At 42.9% G+C, this 22127-nt stretch overlaps 1 protein-coding gene across 2 annotated transcripts in view; it reads left to right on the forward strand.

Annotated features, from left to right (window-relative positions):
• Nucleotides 1-21213, forward strand: part of LOC137433731 (1-phosphatidylinositol 4,5-bisphosphate phosphodiesterase delta-4) — a 163217-nt gene extending 142004 nt beyond the window's left edge. For both annotated transcript variants that reach the window (XM_068126005.2, XM_068126004.2), the window contains exons 13-15: nt 3714-3849; nt 12770-12919; nt 20438-21213. In XM_068126005.2, coding sequence (XP_067982106.2) covers nt 3714-3849; nt 12770-12919; nt 20438-20562 — 411 coding nt within the window. In that variant the 3' untranslated portion in view covers nt 20563-21213. The remainder of the gene's footprint in view (nt 1-3713; nt 3850-12769; nt 12920-20437) is intronic.
• Nucleotides 21214-22127: the final 914 nt, after the last annotated feature.

Below are 22127 nucleotides of genomic sequence, written 5' to 3' on the forward strand. Positions count from 1 at the left end.
AATGATTCACAGGACTTCAAAAAGGTGAACTGTATTTCACCAAAAAGGTGTACTGTATTTGATTTGTAATGGCCTATTCTGGAAACATACCTCAATGATTCACAGGACTTCAAAAAGGTGTACTGTATTTCACCAAAAACGTGTACTGTATTTCACCAAAAACGTGCACTGTATTTCACCAAAAAGGTGGACTGTATTTGATTTGTAATGGCCTATTCTGGAAACATACCTCAATGATTCACAGGACTTCAAAAAGGTGTACTGTATTTCACCAAAAACGTGCACTGTATTTCACCAAAAAGGTGGACTGTATTTGATTTGTAATGGCCTATTCTGGAAACATACCTCAATGATTCACAGGACTTCAAAAAGGTGTACTGTATTTCACCAAAAACGTGTACTGTATTTCACCAAAAACGTGCACTGTATTTCACCAAAAAGGTGGACTGTATTTGATTTGTAATGGCCTATTCTGGAAACATACCTCAATGATTCACAGGACTTCAAAAAGGTGTACTGTATTTCACCAAAAAGGTGTGCGGTATTTTCATCAAAAAGGTGGACTGTATTTTACCAAAAAGGTGCACTGCATTTCACCAAAAAGGTGTGCGGTATTTTCATCAAAAAGGTGGACTGTATTTCACCAAAAAGGTGCACTGCATTTCACCAAAAAGGTGTACTGTATTTCACCAAAAATGTGTACTGCATTTCACTGAAAAGGTGTACTGTATTTCATCAAAAAGGTGCACTGCATTTCACCAAAAAGGTGTACTGTATTTCACCAAAAAGGCGTACTGTATTTCACCAAAAAAGTGTACTGTATTTCACCCAAAAGGTGTACTGAATTTCACCAAAAAGGTGGACTGTATTTTACCAAAAAGGTGCACTGTATTTCACCAAAAAGGTGTGCTGTATTTCACCAAAAAGGTGTGCTGTATTTCACCAAAAAAGTGTACTATATTTCACCCAAAAGGTGCACTGCATTTCACCGAAAAGGTGTACTGTACTTCACCAAAAGGTGCACTGTATTTCACGTAAAGGCGTACTGTATTTCACCAAAAAAATGTACTGTATTTCACTAAAAAGGTGGACTGTATTTCACCGTAAAGGTGCACTGTATTTCACCGAAAAGGTGCACTGTATTTCACCCAAAAGGTGTACTGTATTTCACCAAAAAGGTGTACTGCATTTCACCAATAAGGTGTACTGTATTTTACCAAAAAGGTGTACTGTATTTTACCAAAAAGGTGTGCTGTATTGCACCGAAAAGGTGTGCTGTATTTCACCGAAAAGGTGTACTGTATTTCACCAAAAAGGTGTACTGTATTTCACCAAAAAGGTGTACTGCATTTCACCAATAAGGTGTACTGTATTTTACCAAAAAGGTGTACTGTATTTTACCAAAAAGGTGTGCTGTATTGCACCGAAAAGGTGTATGTATTTCACCGTAAAGGTGTACTGTATTTCACCAAAAAGGTGTACTGCATTTCACCAATAAGGTGTACTGTATTTTACCAAAAAGGTGTACTGTATTTTACCAAGAAGGTGTCCTGTATTTCACCGTAAAGGTGCACTGTATTTCACCGAAAAGGTGCACTGTATTTCACCGAAAAGGTGTACTGTAATTCACCGAAAAGGTGTGTGTATTTCACCGAAAAGGTGTACTGTATTTCACCGAAAAGGTGTACTGTATTTCATCAAAAAGGTGTACTGTATTTCACCAAAAAGGTGTACTGTATTTCACTGAAAAGGTGTACTGTATTTCACCGAAAAGGTGTACTGTATTTGATGAAATGCAAACTCAAGTGCAATATGAATGCCCTGGTTAGAAAAGACCTACCTGCTTCGGTGGCAGATTCACCTTCAGGTGACATATCTTGCAAAAAGATCTGGAGTCAGGTTTTTAATCTCCTTCTTGGCCTCTTCCCATGAGTTTATCAATCAACGTGACACAAAGTGGGCACCTGCCTGTCGGCACCTGCCTGTCGGCACCTGCCTGTAGGCACCTGCCTGTATGCACCTGCCTGTAGGCACCTGCCTTTTCACCAACCTCACAACCAGTTGTAGTCAGTCACAAAGAACGCCACATCAAAAGGTCCACTGATTGGGTAAAACGTAGTGCTGTCCATTATCTTTACTGCTTCTGCCATATTCTCATTGACTTCAATGATGACGTCACCAACACCTTAACCTTCCGGCTTGTATTCTTGTTTTGAACCCCCATGAGATGTTACGTCATGCTTTGTGTTTGATAAAAGGTGTGTGTACAAAGCTCAATGACCTTGTTGCTCACCTGACACCCCAATGACTCCCCAAGGTTTTTTGTCACATCATCGAGGTTACACACAGTTCCTTCAGAAAGTATTCACACCCCTTGACCTTTTTCACATTTTGTTGCGTTACAGCCTGAATTTAAAACGGATTACATTGAGATTTTTACCACTGAGATCTACACATAATATCCCATAACGTCAAAGTGGAATTTATTTTTAATTTTTAAAGAAATTTTTACAAATGAATTAAAAATGAAAAGCTAAAATGTTTTGAGTCAATAAGTATTCAACACCTTTGCTATGACACTCCAAATTGAGCTCAGGTGCATCCCCAATTCTCTTTGATGCTCCTTGAGATGTCTCTACAACATGATCGGAGTCCACCTTTGGCCAATGCAATGGATTGTACATGATTTAGAAAGAAACACACCTTTCTATACAAGGTCCCACAGTTGATAGTACATGTCAGAGCAGAAACTCTACCTTGAGGTCCAAGTCTTCGACCCCTTAATATCGAATGAGCACGGCCCATTCATACCTCTTAACAAGTCTACAAATAAAATTAACACCTTGCTAAATACTTTGCACCTTGTTGGAGAGTTAAACGAATATTTCACAAGTTCCAAGTTAAATAAGTGAACACCTTTGCAGTCGTCATCATAATCATCAACGTCGTCATCATAGAAGTCTCGTACCACCGTCCCACCGTATACCATGGCAGCACCAATGCCAAGTTGTCAACACATCGTTAGGATAGACGCGTACACCTGCACAGGTCACCACTCCATCATGGAGTATCCGAGGAAGGCTTTAGAAAAGGTACCGACACATCAGCCAATTCTTTTGAATATCATTGAGGGATGTTAAACATCCACCAGGGAATTCTAGCGGGTGGGACACCTGTTTTTAATATCTATCCGAAGGACAGCGTACTCGCCGATGCAACACCCTGCCCTCGGGGCACCCAGGTGACTGGTTGTAATCGGAATGAGAAATGTACCTGGGGTAGAAAAGTCAAAGGTGAGCTATCTGAGCAACTGTATATTGTTTTTCCAATCATTTTGTAAAAGTCTGCCAATTGGATGCACCTGAGTTCAATTTGGAGTGTCATAGCAAAGGGATAGAATACTTATTGACTCGAGACATTTCAGCTTAAATTTTTTCATTAGTTTGAAAAAAATTCTAAAAACAATGAAATCCACTTTCACATTATGGGGTATAGATCAGTATTGTGTATAGATCAGTGACAAAAATATCAGTTTAATCCATTTTAAATTCCGGCTGAAACAACAACATGAGAAAACGTTTGGGGGTGTGAATACTTTCTGAAGGCCCTTTACGGACAAGTGTAATAAATAATGAGCTACAGTTACAATGTTTTGCCAATTGATATGCCTTCTCTCGCTAAATATGACATCATACCTGGTCCTATTCCCTCAGATCGTAAGCGGGCAGCAACTTCCGAAATGCAAAGGCAACAAAAAGGGCTCCATCATTGATCCGCAGGTTACCGTGGAGGTGTTTGGGGTTCCAGAGGACAACCAGGAAAAACAAACGTCATTCATCGAGAACAACGGTAAAACTTGCTGGGGGATTATTACCATTTATTCTTCTTCTCCTCTTCTTCTTCTTCTTCCTCTTTCTACCCCATGTACATAGTGCAATGTGGGGTTAAGCAATTGGTTCACTCTGTCTATCAGTCTATTTATATGATACAGGAAGTACTTCATTTCAATTGAATTCTATATTTTGAACACTGGCGAACATGAATCGGAATGTGAATCGGAATGTGAATCGGAACGTGAATCGGGACGGGAATCGGAACGTGAATCGGGACGTGAATCGGAACGTGAATCGGAACGTGAATCGGAGCGCGGATCGGAACGCGAATCGGAAGGCGAATCGGAACGCGGATCGGAACGCGAACCAGAACGTGAATAGGAACGCGGATCGGAACGTGAATCGGAGCGCGGATCGGAACGCGAATCGGAACGCGGATCGGAATGCGAATCGGAAGGTGCACCGGGACGCGAATCGGAACGCGGATCAGAACGCGAATCGGAAGGTGCATCGGGACACGGATCGTAACGCGAATCGGAAGGTGCACCGGGACGCGAATCGGAACGTGAATCGGAGCGCGGATCGGAACGCGAATCGGAAGGCGAATCGGAACGCGGATCGGAATGCGAATCGGAAGGTGCACCGGGACGCGAATCGGAACGCGGATCAGAACGCGAATCGGAAGGTGCATCAGGACGCGGATCGGAACGCGAATTGGAAGGTGCATCGGGACGCGAATCGGAACGTGAATCGGAACGCGAATCGGAAGGTGCATCGGGACGCGAATCGGAACCCGGATCGGAAGGTGCATTGGGATGCAGATCGGAACGCGGACCGGAACGCGAATCGGAACGCGGACCGGAACGCGGATCGGAACGTGAATCGGAACGTGAATCAGAACGCGAATAGGAATGTGAATAGGAATGTGGACCAGAACGTGAACAGGGACGTGAACCGGAACGTGAATCACAACATGAATAGGAACGTGAACCGGACCGTGAACCGGAACGTGAACAGGCACGTGAACCGGAGCGTGAATAGGAACATGAACCGGAACGTGAATTGGCACACGAACCTGAAGTTTAGCAGGAATTTGCCTCTGAATTTGGCAAATTGTACGGAATCTCATCTCATGCGCACACCTGGGTCAAGCAGTTGTTTTGGGCTTCATCACTCGTCGTCAAATACAATTGAAAATGATTCCAACCAGGTAACTTACTGATTTTAGCAACGTCATAAAGGAAATGAACAACAGGCACAAATAACTCATTTAATGTGTGAAATAATGTGGTGTAAAACACGGTGCGTCAACGGTGGTAAACTTCCAATTGAGTGTTTTTTATTTTTATTTTTCTTCGGCCTTTAAAACACCGTAGAACACAAATCGTATTGTTTACACTTCCAAAAACTTTCAGTTTAGCAGTTCTTTGAGAAAACAGTATGTCATGTCATCTCGACCAATCTAATTTGTCACATATTCTGAGGGAGGAGCAACACCGAGATTCAGGAAAAAAAATGGCCGCGCCTAGCGATGCAATGGCAGAGATAACTTGGTCCAATATATCTGTTTGTTTAGTCCATCCTTTTATCAAAGATCATCCCAAGATCGCCAGTTTCTCTGAGAAGAGTTGACAGAAGGTTCCACTCTGGACTGTTCCGTTTGAGCCATCGACATCCTGTGGTTGCCATTGCACCTGTTCTTCAAACTTCACGAACAAAGATAATAGTGTCACATGATTCCCCTCGGTTAAGACCGGGAAATCACGAATGGCAATCGAGCTTACTTTGAGGCGTTATTCAATGGCGGATTTGACTAACTATATGCACGGGGAGGAAAGATAGAGGAAGAAGAACCGGGAGATTTACCTGTCGGTCCCGCGCGCAGTCTTGAAACCTGCAAAGTAATAAATCACACGAAACAGAATTTACGTACAAAAATAACACGGCTTTATTGCCGGACCCCGAGAACTAAGAATGCGACGATAAATAAATAATGTTCCAAAATCGGGATGTCCCCACACCAGACTTCTATAACAACACAAAGGAGAATTTACAAAAGGAACTGCGTCGTGTGGTGTGAGCTTATCTCTGTCTGGCTGGATGTCAGGGATCGTCGGCTCCAAACGCACACGCCCACCGCGGCTCCGATGTTGGCGGGAAGCAGGCCACGATATGCCCCCGCTCGCGCGCCGCTGGGCCAACGCAACGCACACCGCCGCCCCTTCCCATTGGCCCAAGCAAGCCTTATTTGCACCTCGATCCCGCACGCGAACGCAGGCAAGGAGGATCGTCAGCGTTCCAACGGCAATCCTCGCTCGTACGCTCGTCGTTCGTACGTGAACGCAGGGAAGGAGAATCGTCGGCGCTCCGTCTCTCCACAAAAGTCCGAAGGCAAGAGAAGGTCCAAGCGCAAGAAAAGAAGAGAAGAGGAAGAGTGCGTCCAGGGCAAGCAGGAGATCCAAGTGCAAGAGACAGTTCCAGCGAGAGGGCAGAGAGAGAGAGAGAGCAAAATGCCGGCGAGCGAGTCGTTTTACCAGCCGTCTTGTGACGTCAGCCCCCGTTCTCTCCAATCCCTGCCTCGCTTCTCGACCTCTCAAATCTCTGCTCACGTCCGCCCCTTCCCATTGGCCCAGTGGTTCATGCTCCTTCCCTCATGCCATCGGTCCGTGGCCAATCAGCTCGTCTCTTCCTACTCTGCCAATCGACGACCTGCTTCTTACTCGCCCTTCCAATCGGTCAATCACGAGTACTTCTGGGCATGGCTATTGCCTGCCTGAGCAATGATGTTCCATCGCCATGGTGCGCAATGCGCAGCCGCTTCCTGACTGTTCCTCCGGTAAGTCTTATTGTGAGAGGGAAGTTTTTATTAATGTGTGCGCTAATGAGGCTAACTAATGTCTATTGGTGTGTTGCTATATGGGACAAATGGATGATCACAGGTTTGACACACCGGGGAATTAGCTTAATCCCCATTCTACTTATCACAAAGCCATCCTCATATGACCACAAAGATACACTTAATCCGAACAAACCGCCGAAACAAACTCATTACAGGTGAGGTTCCCTATTACGACAGCCAGTGCATAATACCTATGCAGATCTACCCGGATGCTTGTATGCCCTACCCCAAAATTCATAACAATACAGTAATACCCCGGCCTACATCATTAATTGGTTCCATAAGCCATGACGTAACTCGGTTTTTGACGTAAACTGGGCGTAATGTCTTACAAATGCCTTAAAATGAAGACAAACACCGTAAAACTGGAGTAAATAACCGGAGGAGGCTGCGGATTCGCAGCAAATTGCTAATTGCAAATTTGCAAATCCATGCACATGTGCACATGCACACGTCGATCGGTTCGGCGACGCCGGATGCCGGCGAGGTGCCCGACGAGGCACCCCGGCTCAAGGCATGACACGATCGTTCGTTTCACATGGGCCATGGGCCATGGGGCCTGACCTCGTCGCGGACATTGCACACTCTGCACGGTGACGTGACGTGACGTCTGCCACGGACGGTCGTCCGAGCCGGCATCGTCATGTTTCGCCGTTGCCACGTTACGTTGGTTGTTTTACACAGTAAAGGAATAATCACAAAAATACCAGCGAAAGGCAAAGCAAGCACACGACCGCAGCACAGGACAAAATGCATATGGCGTCGCCTTTGTTTTGAATGAGAACCAGCACCTATGCGTACGTATACTGTACGTACATTTTTTAATATTTTTAATGTGCTTTTTATTGTATTTTAAATTGTTTCGATCGTTAAAACATCAACGTTAAAACAACGATCGTTTAAAACGTTAAAACATCCAATTGTTTAAATTGTTTAATTTTTTTCACGTCCGTAGGAGTGACGTAAAGTCGCATATAATGACGTTCGCTGAACTGAAATTTACTCTAGAAGAGTGGCGTAAAGTCGGATTTGACGTAGGTCGAAATGGCGTAAAACGGGGGGTATGACTGTATATATATATATATCGTGCTCAGAAACGTAAAGAACTAGTTGAGAAACCCCTTCCCATTTCCCTTTTCTCAAGTCTCCATGGGGTAAGATGTTCCATGGATTCTGTAGTTATCCTGTGCTCGCGAAGCGAAAAGCAGGGTTAAGCAATCCGTTGCATACGTGTGCCGTGTCTGCATTTTTAAAATTCATTTTCTCGGCAACCGTTGGTCCGATTGACACGACATTTTACCATAGGAGGGCCTCTTCCTGTAGAAAATTTTTATTCATAAGTATGACGTCGTAGGTCACGTGGTACGGGCACCATCTTGGAAAAACGTTACACCTCTATCTCCCAAACCGCTCAATGGAAAAAAATTGAAACATGGCTCATTGTCAAGTGCTCCCCATGTGGAATAAATATGTTGATGATGATGTCATCGGTGCCTTTATTATGACGTCATAATTCGACAAGTACAACGCTTGATCTGATCAGTATGAAAAAAAAAAAATCCTCTGCAACTGTTAGTCCGATTGGCACGAATTTTTCAGAATATGAGCGGCTCCTCCTGTGGAATTTTTAGAATGATAATTATGACGTCATAGGTCACGTGGTACAGGCGCCATCTTGGAAAAATCGAAAAAAAAGTTGCACCTCTATATCTCCGAAACCGCTCCATGGAATAATTTTTGAAGCATAGCTCATTGTCAAGTACTCCGCTTGGGGAAAAACATATGTTAACGATGACGTCATCAGCCCCGTAATTATGACGTCATAATTCGACAAGTACAATGCTTGATTCGATCAGTATGATTTTTTTTCTCTGCAGTTCTTGGTCCGATTGACACGAAATTTTCACCATTGGAGTGCCTCCTCATGGATAATATTTTAATGATTATTATGACGTCATAGGTCACGTGGTACAGGCGCCATCTTGGAAAAACCGAAAAACGTTGCACCTCTTTATCTCCAAAACCGCTCTATGGAAAAAATTGAAAAGTGGCTCATTGTAAATACTCCATATGGGGAATAGGTGTTAACTATGACGTCATTGGTGCCATAATTATGACGTCATAATTCGACAGGGACAACGCTTAGTCTGATCAGTTTGAAATGTATTGAGCATGATTTATGCAACAATTATATAAGAGAATATAAATTTATGATGTCATCGCTCACGTGATCTGGCAGCCATATTGGATCAAAAAAAAAGAAACGTTCAAATTAGAAGAGTTGGCTCACACTAAGTTGACTGCGTAGGGTAAGTATTCTATGAATACCATCTACTTAAATCTGTGTTTGGGAGCGTGATTTAAAAAAAAACTAGAAAACCTCTTCCATCCATCCTTATCCCAGAGAACAGCAGGTAACTAGGGTTAGTTGCCGTAAGCAATCATTTGTGGGTACAGTGGAAACGTTTGCCAGTGCATTGTCGACCCACAATGAGTGGGCCTGGCATCACCAAATTGACCAGACCAGGCACATTATTCCTACCCTGAAGGTTGTTGGCAACACCATCCGGGTTTCTAACCAACAATCTTGTGGCGACCTGGAAATTCTCCTGAAACTAGATCAACTTCCAATAGGTAAGAGTCCGAAACGTTCATATTGCCGTCTTCAGCTTGATGTTAGCCCCCGATCTCTGGGATGCCAGTCAACCGGCCTCACCGGTGGGTCACCGCTGCACTCTTCCTCTTCCTTCGTATGCAGCACATGACTGTGGGTTGCAACATTTTCTGGGGGTGCACCTGTGCCGCTGATGCAGTGTCCCCTTTTGGTTAGAGCAGGAATTTGTCATTTATTCACGTCAGCGATAGATTGCCCACTCTTCATGAAGGACACAGTGGGATATTGAACGCCCACCGACCAACTAATGCTAGCAGGTCAGGCGCCCATTTTAATATCCATTCTAGGGACGTCACACACATTGATGCCTCGGGCCAGGTATAAACCAGGGTGGCGGTTTATACCTGGCCCGAGATTCAAACCAAGACTGAACAGCTTCGAGGTGATGGGCAAACCTCTCGGTTATCCTGCCAGTCCTGATGCACTCAAACGTTCAAATAACACTCAATTTGCAGCAAATAACACTCAATTTGCAGCAAATAACACTCAATTTGCAGCAAATAACACTCAATTTGCAGCAAATAACACTCCATTTGCAGCAAATAACACAATTTGCAGCAAATAACACTGAATTTACAGCAAATAACACTCGATTTGCAGCAAAATGACACTCGATTTGCAGCAAATAACACTCGATTTGCAGCAAATAACACTCGATTTGCAGCAAATACCACTCGATTTGCAGCAAATAACTCAATTTGCAGCAAATAACACTCAATTTGCAGCAAATAACACTCAATTTGCAGCAAATAACACTCAATTTGCAGCAAATAACACTCAATTTGCAGCAAATAACACTCAATTTGCAGCAAATAACTCAATTTGCAGCAAATAACACTCAATTTGCAGCAAATAACACTCAATTTGCAGCAAATAACACTCAATTTGCAGCAAATAACATTCAATTTGCAGCAAATAACAGTCAATTTGCAGCAAATAACACTCAATTTGCAGCAAATAACATTCAATTTGCAGCAAATAACAGTCAATTTGCAGCAAATAACACTCGATTTGCAGCAAATAACACTCGATTTGCAGCAAATAACACTCAATTTGCAGCAAATGACACTCAATTTGCAGCAAATAACACTCAATTTGCAGCAAATAACACTCAATTTGCAGCAAATAACACTGAATTTACAGCAAATAACACTCGATTTGCAGCAAAATGACACTCGATTTGCAGCAAATACCACTCAATTTGCAGCAAATACCACTCGATTTGCAGCAAATACCACTCAATTTGCAGCAAATAACACTCAATTTGCAGCAAATGACACTCAATTTGCAGCAAATGACACTCAATTTGCAGCAAATGACACTCGATTTGCAGCAAATACCACTCAATTTGCAGCAAATAACACTCAATTTGCAGCAAATAACACTCAATTTGCAGCAAATAACACTCAATTTGCAGCAAATAACACTCAATTTGCAGCAAATAACACTCAATTTGCAGCAAATAACACTCAATTTGCAGCAAATAACTCAATTTGCAGCAAATAACACTCAATTTGCAGCAAATAACACTCAATTTGCAGCAAATAACACTCAATTTGCAGCAAATAACATTCAATTTGCAGCAAATAACAGTCAATTTGCAGCAAATAACACTCAATTTGCAGCAAATAACATTCAATTTGCAGCAAATAACAGTCAATTTGCAGCAAATAACACTCGATTTGCAGCAAATAACACTCGATTTGCAGCAAATAACACTCAATTTGCAGCAAATGACACTCAATTTGCAGCAAATAACACTCAATTTGCAGCAAATAACACTCAATTTGCAGCAAATAACACTGAATTTACAGCAAATAACACTCGATTTGCAGCAAAATGACACTCGATTTGCAGCAAATACCACTCAATTTGCAGCAAATACCACTCGATTTGCAGCAAATACCACTCAATTTGCAGCAAATAACACTCAATTTGCAGCAAATGACACTCAATTTGCAGCAAATGACACTCAATTTGCAGCAAATGACACTCGATTTGCAGCAAATACCACTCAATTTGCAGCAAATAACACTCAATTTGCAGCAAATGACACTCAATTTGCAGGAAATGACACTCAATTTGCAGCAAATAACACTCAATTTGCAGCAAATAACACTTAATTTGCAGCAAATAACACTTAATTTGCAGCAAATAACACTCAATTTGCAGCAAATAACACTCAATTTGCAGCAAATACCACTCAATTTGCAGCAAATACAACTCAATTTGTAGCAAATAACACTCAATTTGCAGCAAATACAACTCAATTTGTAGCAAATAACACTCAATTTGCAGCAAATGACACTCAATTTGCAGCAAATGACACTCGATTTGCAGCAAATACCACTCAATTTGCAGCAAATAACACTCAATTTGCAGCAAATAACACTCAATTTGTAGCAAATAACACTCAATTTGCAGCAAATACAACTCAATTTGTAGCAAATAACACTCAATTTGCAGCAAATAACACTCAATTTGCAGCAAATGACACTCAATTTGTAGCAAATAACACTCAATTTGCAGCAAATACCACTCAATTTGCAGCAAATACAACTCAATTTGTAGCAAATAACACTCAATTTGCAGCAAATACAACTCAATTTGTAGCAAATAACACTCAATTTGCAGCAAATGACACTCAATTTGCAGCAAATGACACTCAATTTGCAGCAAATAACACTCAATTTGCAGCAAATAACACTCAATTTGCAGCAAATGACACTCGATTTGCAGCAAATACCACTCAATTTGCAGCAAATAACACTCAATTTGCAGCAAATAACACTCAATTTGTAGCAAATAACACTCAATTTGCAGCAAATACAACTCAATTTGTAGCAAATAACACTCAATTTGCAGCAAATAACACTCAATTTGCAGCAAATGACACTCAATTTGCAGCCAGTGCCGTGGGTTATCAATCAAATTGAACTTTCCTCGGGGGTACATGGCACACGCATGTTGGTGCCATCCTCACACACACTACTCACAATAAGTAAGGGATATCGGCAGGTTCTTCGGTGTGGTTGATTTTGTGTATTAATTATGTTGAAAAAAGTTGTTGGTCCTAATTCTATGGTTATTAATGAGTGTGAAAAAACACAGCATTCTTGATTTGAATACCCTAACCCTAACCCCTATAAAAAACATAAACTCACTCCCACAATATCCCTAACTTATTGTGAGTGGTGTAAGTCTCAGAGCAGATGTTACTTACACGTCGTTATTGTACTTGTTGAATGTAATGTACATTTGGAGAATGAAGATGTTTTCGTTGTGACCTTTCGTTGACTGAAAGTGGTACAAAGTGTTGTGCCAACCACGCTTCCCTTTGTGCCAACCACGCTTGCCTTCCAGGGTTCAATCCGTTCTGGAATGAAATCTTGGAGTTCAACGTAAAGGTGCCGTCACTTGCAATGGTTCGCTTCCTCGTTGAGGATTATGACAAACACTTCAACAATGATTTCATCGGGCAGTACTCACTACCATTGACCGCACTAAAGCAAGGTGAGGCGTCAATGTCTCCTGTCACCACTCTCTTCCATCCGGGCCCCCCGCGGTGGTTTGTGGGACATTTTGATCAGAAACAAACTTTATAAATGCTTGTTTGACTGGGCTACAGGCTTCTACTCACATGTTAGGCCTTACAATCGCACTTACGTTTTACAGACAATTATTACATTTTCGATACGAATGATTTGAAAGAACGTTAACAACAACAGGCATTTTAAGGCCATTTTCCCTGCTAGAGTGGGGGTTAGCCTTGCGGTCCCCATGACAATCTTCTCCATTTTGCCCTATTTTCTGCATCTCTCCTTGATAACCCCCTTGCCCGCATTTCTTCTTCCACCATCTTTAGCCAAGTCTTTCTCGGTCTCCCCCGTCCTCTACTTCCTTCTACATTCATTTCCATCACTCTTCTCAACCAGTCACTTTCATCCTTCCTCAACACATGACCAAACCATCTCAACCTGTTCCTCTTCACAGCATCAATCAGCCTTCATAATCATAAGAGAGTGGGATTGGACAGCTTCTGGAAGGCGGTAAAACCAACGGGGGGGGGGGGGGAAATATTTTGGTAGCCTAACCAGAATGGTGTTACTGGCAGAACATGTGTCTTGGAAGAGTTAGGAAGGATCAGAAGGCTGATAGAAAGAATGGTACAGAGGTGGTTGAAAACAGAGATACCGGTCTGCGATGTGAGAGAAACAGACCTTGTGCTTCCATCCCGCCGCGGGAGATTCTAATAATGTTGAAAGATTTAGATTCCACAGAATCCAGGGGAGACAAATGTTATGCTGTGGTGCTAGCCCATAGCATAGAGCAGTACTCCATTGAGCTACGGACAAAACCCTTGTAGACTATAAGTAGCTCTGAGTTTTCAAGGAAAGAAGTGGATCGACGGAGGATGCTCAGTCTGCAGATGCTTTGGTGGTCATCTTTGCTATATGGTCAGCCATGGAAAGGTCCTTCCTGATATTCCGAAGCAATACGGTGAGATGGCGATATTTTTCCAGGATTTAAGGACGTGATCCATTTCTCAGACCAGAGCCTCATAATTTGTAGATCAGCAGTGAGAGATGTAGCTGCTGTTTGTCTAGCAGAGTGATGGTGGTTCTGTATGACACAACGTGGTGTCATTTGTATAAAGAGTAAGAAAACTGGGCCCAAAACAATGCCTTGGGGAATTCCAGCCACCACTGAGAGAGGGGAGCAGAGGATTCCAATGAAGACAACACTCACTTCGAGTTGCGGAAGTCAGAAATCCAGGAAATTCTTTGCCACGGGCAGAGAGCTTGGCGAGCAAACCAAGATGGCAGACCGTGCCGACTGCCTGAGATGTGTCCATGTCCAAGGAGATGGCCCTGACCTCTTGTTTGAGATTTAGGGCCTGCAGTCATTGCTGTGAGAGTAGCAGAAGCATGTCCAGAGTTGAGTGTGGACATAATCCAAACGGATGATCAGACATAAGACTTGGAAACCAGGAAAGACGTCATCGGAAGCAATGATGGATTCCATGACTGTGCTTGTAATAATGGTAAGTTAGCTCAATCATCTGCAGTTGGTTGGGGCTGCTTTTGCCCCCTTCTTGTGGATGCGAGTGATGTTTGCGGACTTCCTGCAAAGGAGGACAGACTGAATCGGGCAGACAGAGGGGAACAAAGAACGGCAGAGCCGGATCTGAGAACATGGCCGCTGTTCATTCAAGAACATGTTCATCAATTCATCAATTCATTATTTAATTTTTCCGATTAATGACGTGATTTTCAAAAGGTTACAGTGTCCGATGAAACACTCACTGGTGGTTGAGGTCTGCTATTAGCCAATTGATTAATAAATTATTTTACTATTATTTATTGATTTTAATTCTGCAATTAATCAATTAATTATTGTACACCTGTGCCTCCCAATACCGTGAGATCTCCTATTATATTGGACATCCACCAACTAATGCTGGCAGACAGGATATCCCGTTTGGCATCGATCAGAGGGACGGCACACCCATTCATTGATGAATCGCCCTGCTTGTGAAACACCTGAATGACAGGTTATACCTGGGTTGGGGTTCAAACCCAGACAAGACAGCTCACATGCCAATGTGCGGACGTCCACGCCATCCTGGCAGCCATTCCTTTTTAATGGAATGTTTAACTCGAACGACACTCGACAGAACGCGTACACAATACATCCACCAGTTTGAACAGTTTACCTTTGGTATTCCACTTCTTCTTCTTTATCACACTTCTTCTTCTGACGATGGCCAGAGACAAAGAGAGAGGACAATCCACACTCATGCAGGTTGGAAACATTAAGGTCCTGCATGCACATTGTGTGCCACTGGAGTTCAGCATCCGGCTGTGATGACAACACAACTTTGACATGATGGTAGACTTTACATGATGGTCGACTTTACATGATGGTAGACTTTACATGATGGTAGACTTTACATGACGGTAGACTTTACATGACGGTAGACTTTACATGACGGTAGACTTTACATGATGGTAGACTTTACATGACAGTAGACTTGACATGACAGTAGACTTTACATGACGGTAGACTTTACATGATGGTATACTTCACATGATGGTAGACTTTACATGATGGTAGACTTTACATGACAGTAGACTCTACATGATGGTAGACTTTACATGATGGTAGATTTTACATGATGGTAGACTTTACATGACGGTAGACATGACATGATAGTAGACTTTACATGAAGGTAGACTTTACATGATGGTATACTTCACATGACGGTAGACTTTACATGACGGTAGACTTTACATGACGGTAGAATTTACATGATGGTAGACTTTACATGACGGTAGATTTTACATGACTGTAGATTTTACATGATGGTAGACTTTACATGATGGTAGACTTTACATGATGGTAGACTTTACATGACGGTACACTTTACATGATGGTACACTTTACATGACGGTATACTTTACATGACGGTATACTTTACATGACGGTATACTTTACATGACGGTAGACTTTACATGATGGTAGACTTTACATGATGGTAGACTTTACATGATGGTAGACTTTACATGATGGTAGACTTTACATGATGGTAGACTTTACATGACGGTAGACTTTACATGACGGTAGACTTTACATTATGGTAGACTTTACATGATGGTAGACTTGACATGATGGTAGACTTGACATGATGGTATACTTTACATGACGGTAGACTTTACATGACGGTAGACTTTACATGAAGGTAGACTTTACATGATGGTATACTTCACATGATGGTAGACTTTACATGACGGTAGACTTTACATGACGGTAGACTTTACATGATGGACTTTACATGACGGTAGACTTTCCATGACGGTAGATTTTACATGACTGTATATTTTACATGATGGTAGACTTTACATGATGGTACACTTTACATGACGGTACACTTTACATGACGGTACACTTTACATGACGGTAGACTTTACATGACGGTAGACTTTACATGACAGTAGACTCTACATGATAGTAGACTCTACATGATGGTAGACTCTACATGATGGTAGACTCTACATGATGGTAGACTTTACATGATGGTAGATTTTACATGATGGTAGACTTTACATGACGGTAGACTTTACATGACGGTAGACTTCACATGATGGTAGACTTCACATGATGGTCGTATGCCACCGATAAGTCGGATCTACATCCAGATCTTAACCAAAATCGAATCGGCTTGTTCTTGTCACTGACCGAACTCATCAACCAAATTCCATCCGAATCCGTCCATAACATTTTGAAGTTTCGTGCTTTATATCGTTTTGGCTCGATCTCTCAATGGTGAAGAATCACTTAGAAATCATAGGATCCGCATCCGAATCCAGATCCCCAAAGTCAAATCAATTAGTCCTTATCACACTCCCAACTCGTCCACCATGATTTGTCAAAATCTGTGCATAACGTTGAGATATCCTGCTCAAAGACAAACACAAACAAACAGACAATCAGAGGTGAAAACGTAACCTGCACCCACCCTCGGTGGCGCAGGTAATGAAGTTGGTCCTGCTGAGGCTAAATGCGGGGTGTCCGTTCCATAAGGTAAAAAAATATATACCATAAAACGTACCATAAAACGTACCTCCATCAGTGTGGAACAAACTCAACAAATCGGGGTGTTGAACCGACAAGCCAAAAGTACACGTGGTGCCTTCTGTGGTGACTATCCTGGAATGACATGCCACAGGCCCTGGAGGCAGCGGTGTCAAGGATTTGGATTCTGAGCTTCTGCAACCTGAGATTGTCCCTGGAGAATGATCATACCACGATGAGATTGTCCCTGGAGAATGATCATACCATGATGAGATTGTCCCTGGAGAATGATCATACCAAGATGAGATTGTCCCTGGAGAATGATCATACCATGATGAGATTGTCCCTGGAGAATGATCATACCATGATGATTGTCCCTGGAGAATGATCATACCAAGATGAGATTGTCCCTGGAGAATGATCATACCACGATGAGATTGTCCCTGGAGAATGATCATACCACGATGAGATTGTCCCTGGAGAATGATCATGCCATGATGAGAATGTCCCTGGAGAATGATCATACCATGATGAGATTGTCCCTGGAGAATGATCATGCCATGATGAGATTGTCCCTGGAGAATGATCATATCAAGATGAGATTGTCCCTGGAGAATGATCATACCATGATGATTGTCCCTGGAGAATGATCATACAATTATGAGATTGTCCCTGGAGAATGATCATACCATGATGAGATTGTCCCTGGAGAATGATCATACCATGATGAGATTGTCCCTGGAGAATGATCATACCATGATGAGATTGTCCCTGGAGAATGATCATACAATTATGAGATTGTCCCTGGAGAATGATCATACCATGATGAGATTGTCCCTGGAGAATGATCATACCATGATGAGATTGTCCCTGGAGAATGATCATACCATGATGAGATTGTCCCTGGAGAATGATCATACCATGAGGAGATTGTCCCTGGAGAATGATCATACCAAGATGAGATTGTCCCTGGAGGATGATCATACCATGATGCGATTGTCCCTGGAAAATGATCATACCATGAGATTGTCTCTGGAGAATGATCATACCATGATGAGATTGTCCCTGGAGAATGATCATACCAAGATGAGATTGTCCCTGGAGAATGATCATACCAAGATGACATTGTCTCTGGAGAATGATCATACCAAGATGAGATTGTCCCTGGAGAATGATCATACCATGATGATTGTCCCTGGAGAATGATCATACCAAGATGAGATTGTCCCTGGAGAATGATCATACCATGATGATTGTCCCTGGAGAATGATCATACCAAGATGAGATTGTCCCTGGAGAATGATCATACCATGATGATTGTCCCTGGAGAATGATCATACAATTATGAGATTGTCCCTGGAGAATGATCATACCATGATGAGATTGTCCCTGGAGAATGATCATACCATGATGAGATTGTCCCTGGAGAATGATCATACCATGATGAGATTGTCCCTGGAGAATGATCATACAATTATGAGATTGTCCCTGGAGAATGATCATACCATGATGAGATTGTCCCTGGAGAATGATCATACCATGATGAGATTGTCCCTGGAGAATGATCATACCATGATGAGATTGTCCCTGGAGAATGATCATACCATGAGGAGATTGTCCCTGGAGAATGATCATACCAAGATGAGATTGTCCCTGGAGGATGATCATACCATGATGCGATTGTCCCTGGAAAATGATCATACCATGAGATTGTCTCTGGAGAATGATCATACCATGATGAGATTGTCCCTGGAGAATGATCATACCAAGATGAGATTGTCCCTGGAGAATGATCATACCAAGATGACATTGTCTCTGGAGAATGATCATACCAAGATGAGATTGTCCCTGGAGAATGATCATACCATGATGATTGTCCCTGGAGAATGATCATACCAAGATGAGATTGTCCCTGGAGAATGATCATACCATGATGATTGTCCCTGGAGAATGATCATACCAAGATGAGATTGTCCCTGGAGAATGATCATACCATGATGATTGTCCCTGGAGAATGATCATACCAAGATGAGATTGTCCCTGGAGAATGATCATACCAAGATGACATTGTCTCTGGAGAATGATCATACCAAGATGAGATTGTCCCTGGAGAATGATCATACCATGATGAGATTGTCCCTGGAGAATGATCATACCATGATGATTGTCCCTGGAGAATGATCATACCAAGATGAGATTGTCCCTGGAGAATGATCATACCAAGATGAGATTGTCCCTGGAGAATGATCCTACCAAGATGAGATTGTCCCTGGAGAATGATCATACCAAGATGAGATTGTCCCTGGAGAATGATCCTACCAAGATGAGATTGTCCCTGGAGAATGATCATACCAAGATGAGATTGTCCCTGGAGAATGATCATACAAGATGAGATTGAAACATGGCTCATTGTAAATAACTCCATATGGGGAATAGGTGTTGTTAACAATGACGTCATTGGTGCCATAATTATGACGTCATACTTCGACAGGGACAACGCTTAGTATGATAAGTTTTAAATTTATTGAGGATGATATCTGCAACAATTATATTAGAAAATATAAATTTATGATGTCATCGCTCACGTGATCTGGCAGCCATATTGGATCAAAAAAAAAAACGTTCAAAAACAGAAGAGTTGGCTCACACCAAGTTGACTGCGCAGGGTAAGTATTCTATGAATTCCATCTGGTTACCCTCGCCAGAGGAGAGGGTATTGCATTTGAGTCCGTTTGTTTGTTTGTCCGCACAGAATAAATATGATTTTCTCTGCAACCGTTGGTCCGATTGACATGAAATTTTCACCATAGGTGCAACTCCACGTGCAGAATGTTTTACGATAATGATGACGTCATAGGTCACGTGGTTCGTCCGCCATCTTGGAAAAACCGAAAAATTTGCACCTCTATATCTTCGTAAGCGCTGAATAGAAAAAATTGAGACATGGCTCATTGTAAAGAACTCTCCATGGGGAATAAAATGTTAATGATGATGTCATAGGTGCCTCCATTATGACGTCATAATTCGACAAGTACAAAACTTCATCCGATCAAGGTGAAATTTCTTGAGCATCACCTCGGAATAAATTGGTGGAGAAAAAAATAAATAATGATGATGTCATCGGTAACGTTGTTCGGCCGCCATATTTGTTTTAACACAAAAGCCTTAAAAACCACTGAAAATACATCCTGGCGAGGGTTTGCAATCTCCGATTGCTCTTTTTCTTGTTTTTTATGCATAAGCTTGGTTTTTGACAATTTGAGAAACGATTGACATTGTTTGGAAACTTTTGCATTTAAAGATTCCTTTTACCCAACACTGAGCGATTAGCGACCTGAGTTTTACGGAAACATACCGACCAATCACCCTCAAGGGATGCTTATTATTTCCTTATATTATGCATGGATTGGGAATGTCTGTGTTACCAAAGGTGTTTGTGTTTTTGTCATTCTGCAGGTTATAGACATGTCCCTTTGTTAGCCAAAGATGGGAACAGCCTCGCTCCAGCTTTCCTGTTTGTGTGCACCACCCTCGTCAAAAAGAGTTCTGCTCAACCAGGCGACCAAACGATGCAAAACTAACACAACTTTGTTAAGGTCCAATGGATGGCGGGTGTGAAGCACCTGTGCAGGCCTCAAGGTGCATCGCAAGGTGCGAGTGTGTGCAGGCCTCAAGGTGCATCGCAAGGTGCGAGTGCGTGCAGGCCTCAAGGTGCATCGCAAGGTGCGAGTGTGTGCACGCTGCAGCTTCTCAGTCGCACACCTGCCTATAAGAGTGCTTTTGCCAAATGTCCCTTTAAGGCTCAAAATCCCAATAGTCTCGTCTGGGAATGCTTTGAAACGTGTGTTTTTATTCGTTAATATCGGTTATTTGTTTTTCTTTTGGCATTGCACAGTTATCTAATGTTACCTGTTAGAAATCACTTGTTGCACTATGGTTGTTGTTGCTTCATGACACCGCAAATTATAAACGGATTTCTGTTACCTTAAATAATGCAACCGACCTCCATGGTGTCGGCCTCGGGATGCAGAATGCCAAGCATTGCATGATTTTTACCTGTTTTACATTTTAAAATCGCATTTTAGAGACAGGACAGGTGGTGATACCGATGTTTAAACATTCCAATTCAGTCGCTAAGAAACTTTCATTCAGAAAGATGAAAATATATTCTTGTACAACTTCCAAAAATAAAACGTTTGGATGGTCTTACAAATGACAAATGGAAACTTCCGACAAAATTCTTTGCTTTGAGTGGATACAAAATGCTTGAACATGTTGAGACAATTTGTTTCTACAGGGGGATTTCTACAGTTTCCGCAGAAGGGGGAATAATTCAGACTTGCATAGAATGAAAAGTAGGCCCAATTCCTGATTCTCACCAAACCCTTTACCCCCATCCCCTACTGCACAAGGCCCCATCCCCTACTGCACAAGGCCCCATCCCCTACTGTACAAGGCCCATCCCCTACTGCAAAAGCCCCCATCCTACTGCACAAGGCCCCATCCCCTACTGCACAAGGCCCATCCCCTACTGCACAAGACCCATCCCTACTGCACAAGGCCCCATCCCCTACTGCACAAGGCCCCATCCCCTACTGCACAAGGCCCCATCCCCTACTGTACAAAGGCCATACCCTACTGCACAAGGCCCCGTCCCCTAACTGCACAAGGCCCCATCCCCAATTGTACAAGGCCACCCCCTACGGCACAAGGCCCCATCCCCTACTGCACAAGGCCCCATCCCCTACTGCACAAGACCCATCCCCTACTGCAAAAGCCCCCATCCTACTGCACAAGGCCCCATCCCCTACTGCACAAGGCCCATCCCCTACTGCACAAGACCCATCCCTACTGCACAAGGCCCCATCCCCTACTGCACAAGGCCCCATCCCCTACTGCACAAGGCCCCATCCCCTACTGTACAAGGCCAATCCCCTACTGCACAAGGCCCCATCCCCTACTGTACAAGGCCCCATCCCCTACTGTACAAGGCCCATCCCCTACTGCACAAGGCCCCATCCCCTACTGCACAAGGCCCATCCCCTACTGCACAAGACCCATCCCCTACTGCACAAGGCCCCATCCCCTACTGTACAAGGCCCCATCCCCTACTGCACAAGGCCCCATCCCCTACTGCACAAGGCCC

Source organism: Myxine glutinosa, chromosome 10 (assembly GCF_964187855.1).
Source record: "Myxine glutinosa chromosome 10, kmMyxGlut1.1, whole genome shotgun sequence".
Classification (NCBI taxonomy): domain Eukaryota; kingdom Metazoa; phylum Chordata; class Myxini; order Myxiniformes; family Myxinidae; genus Myxine; species Myxine glutinosa.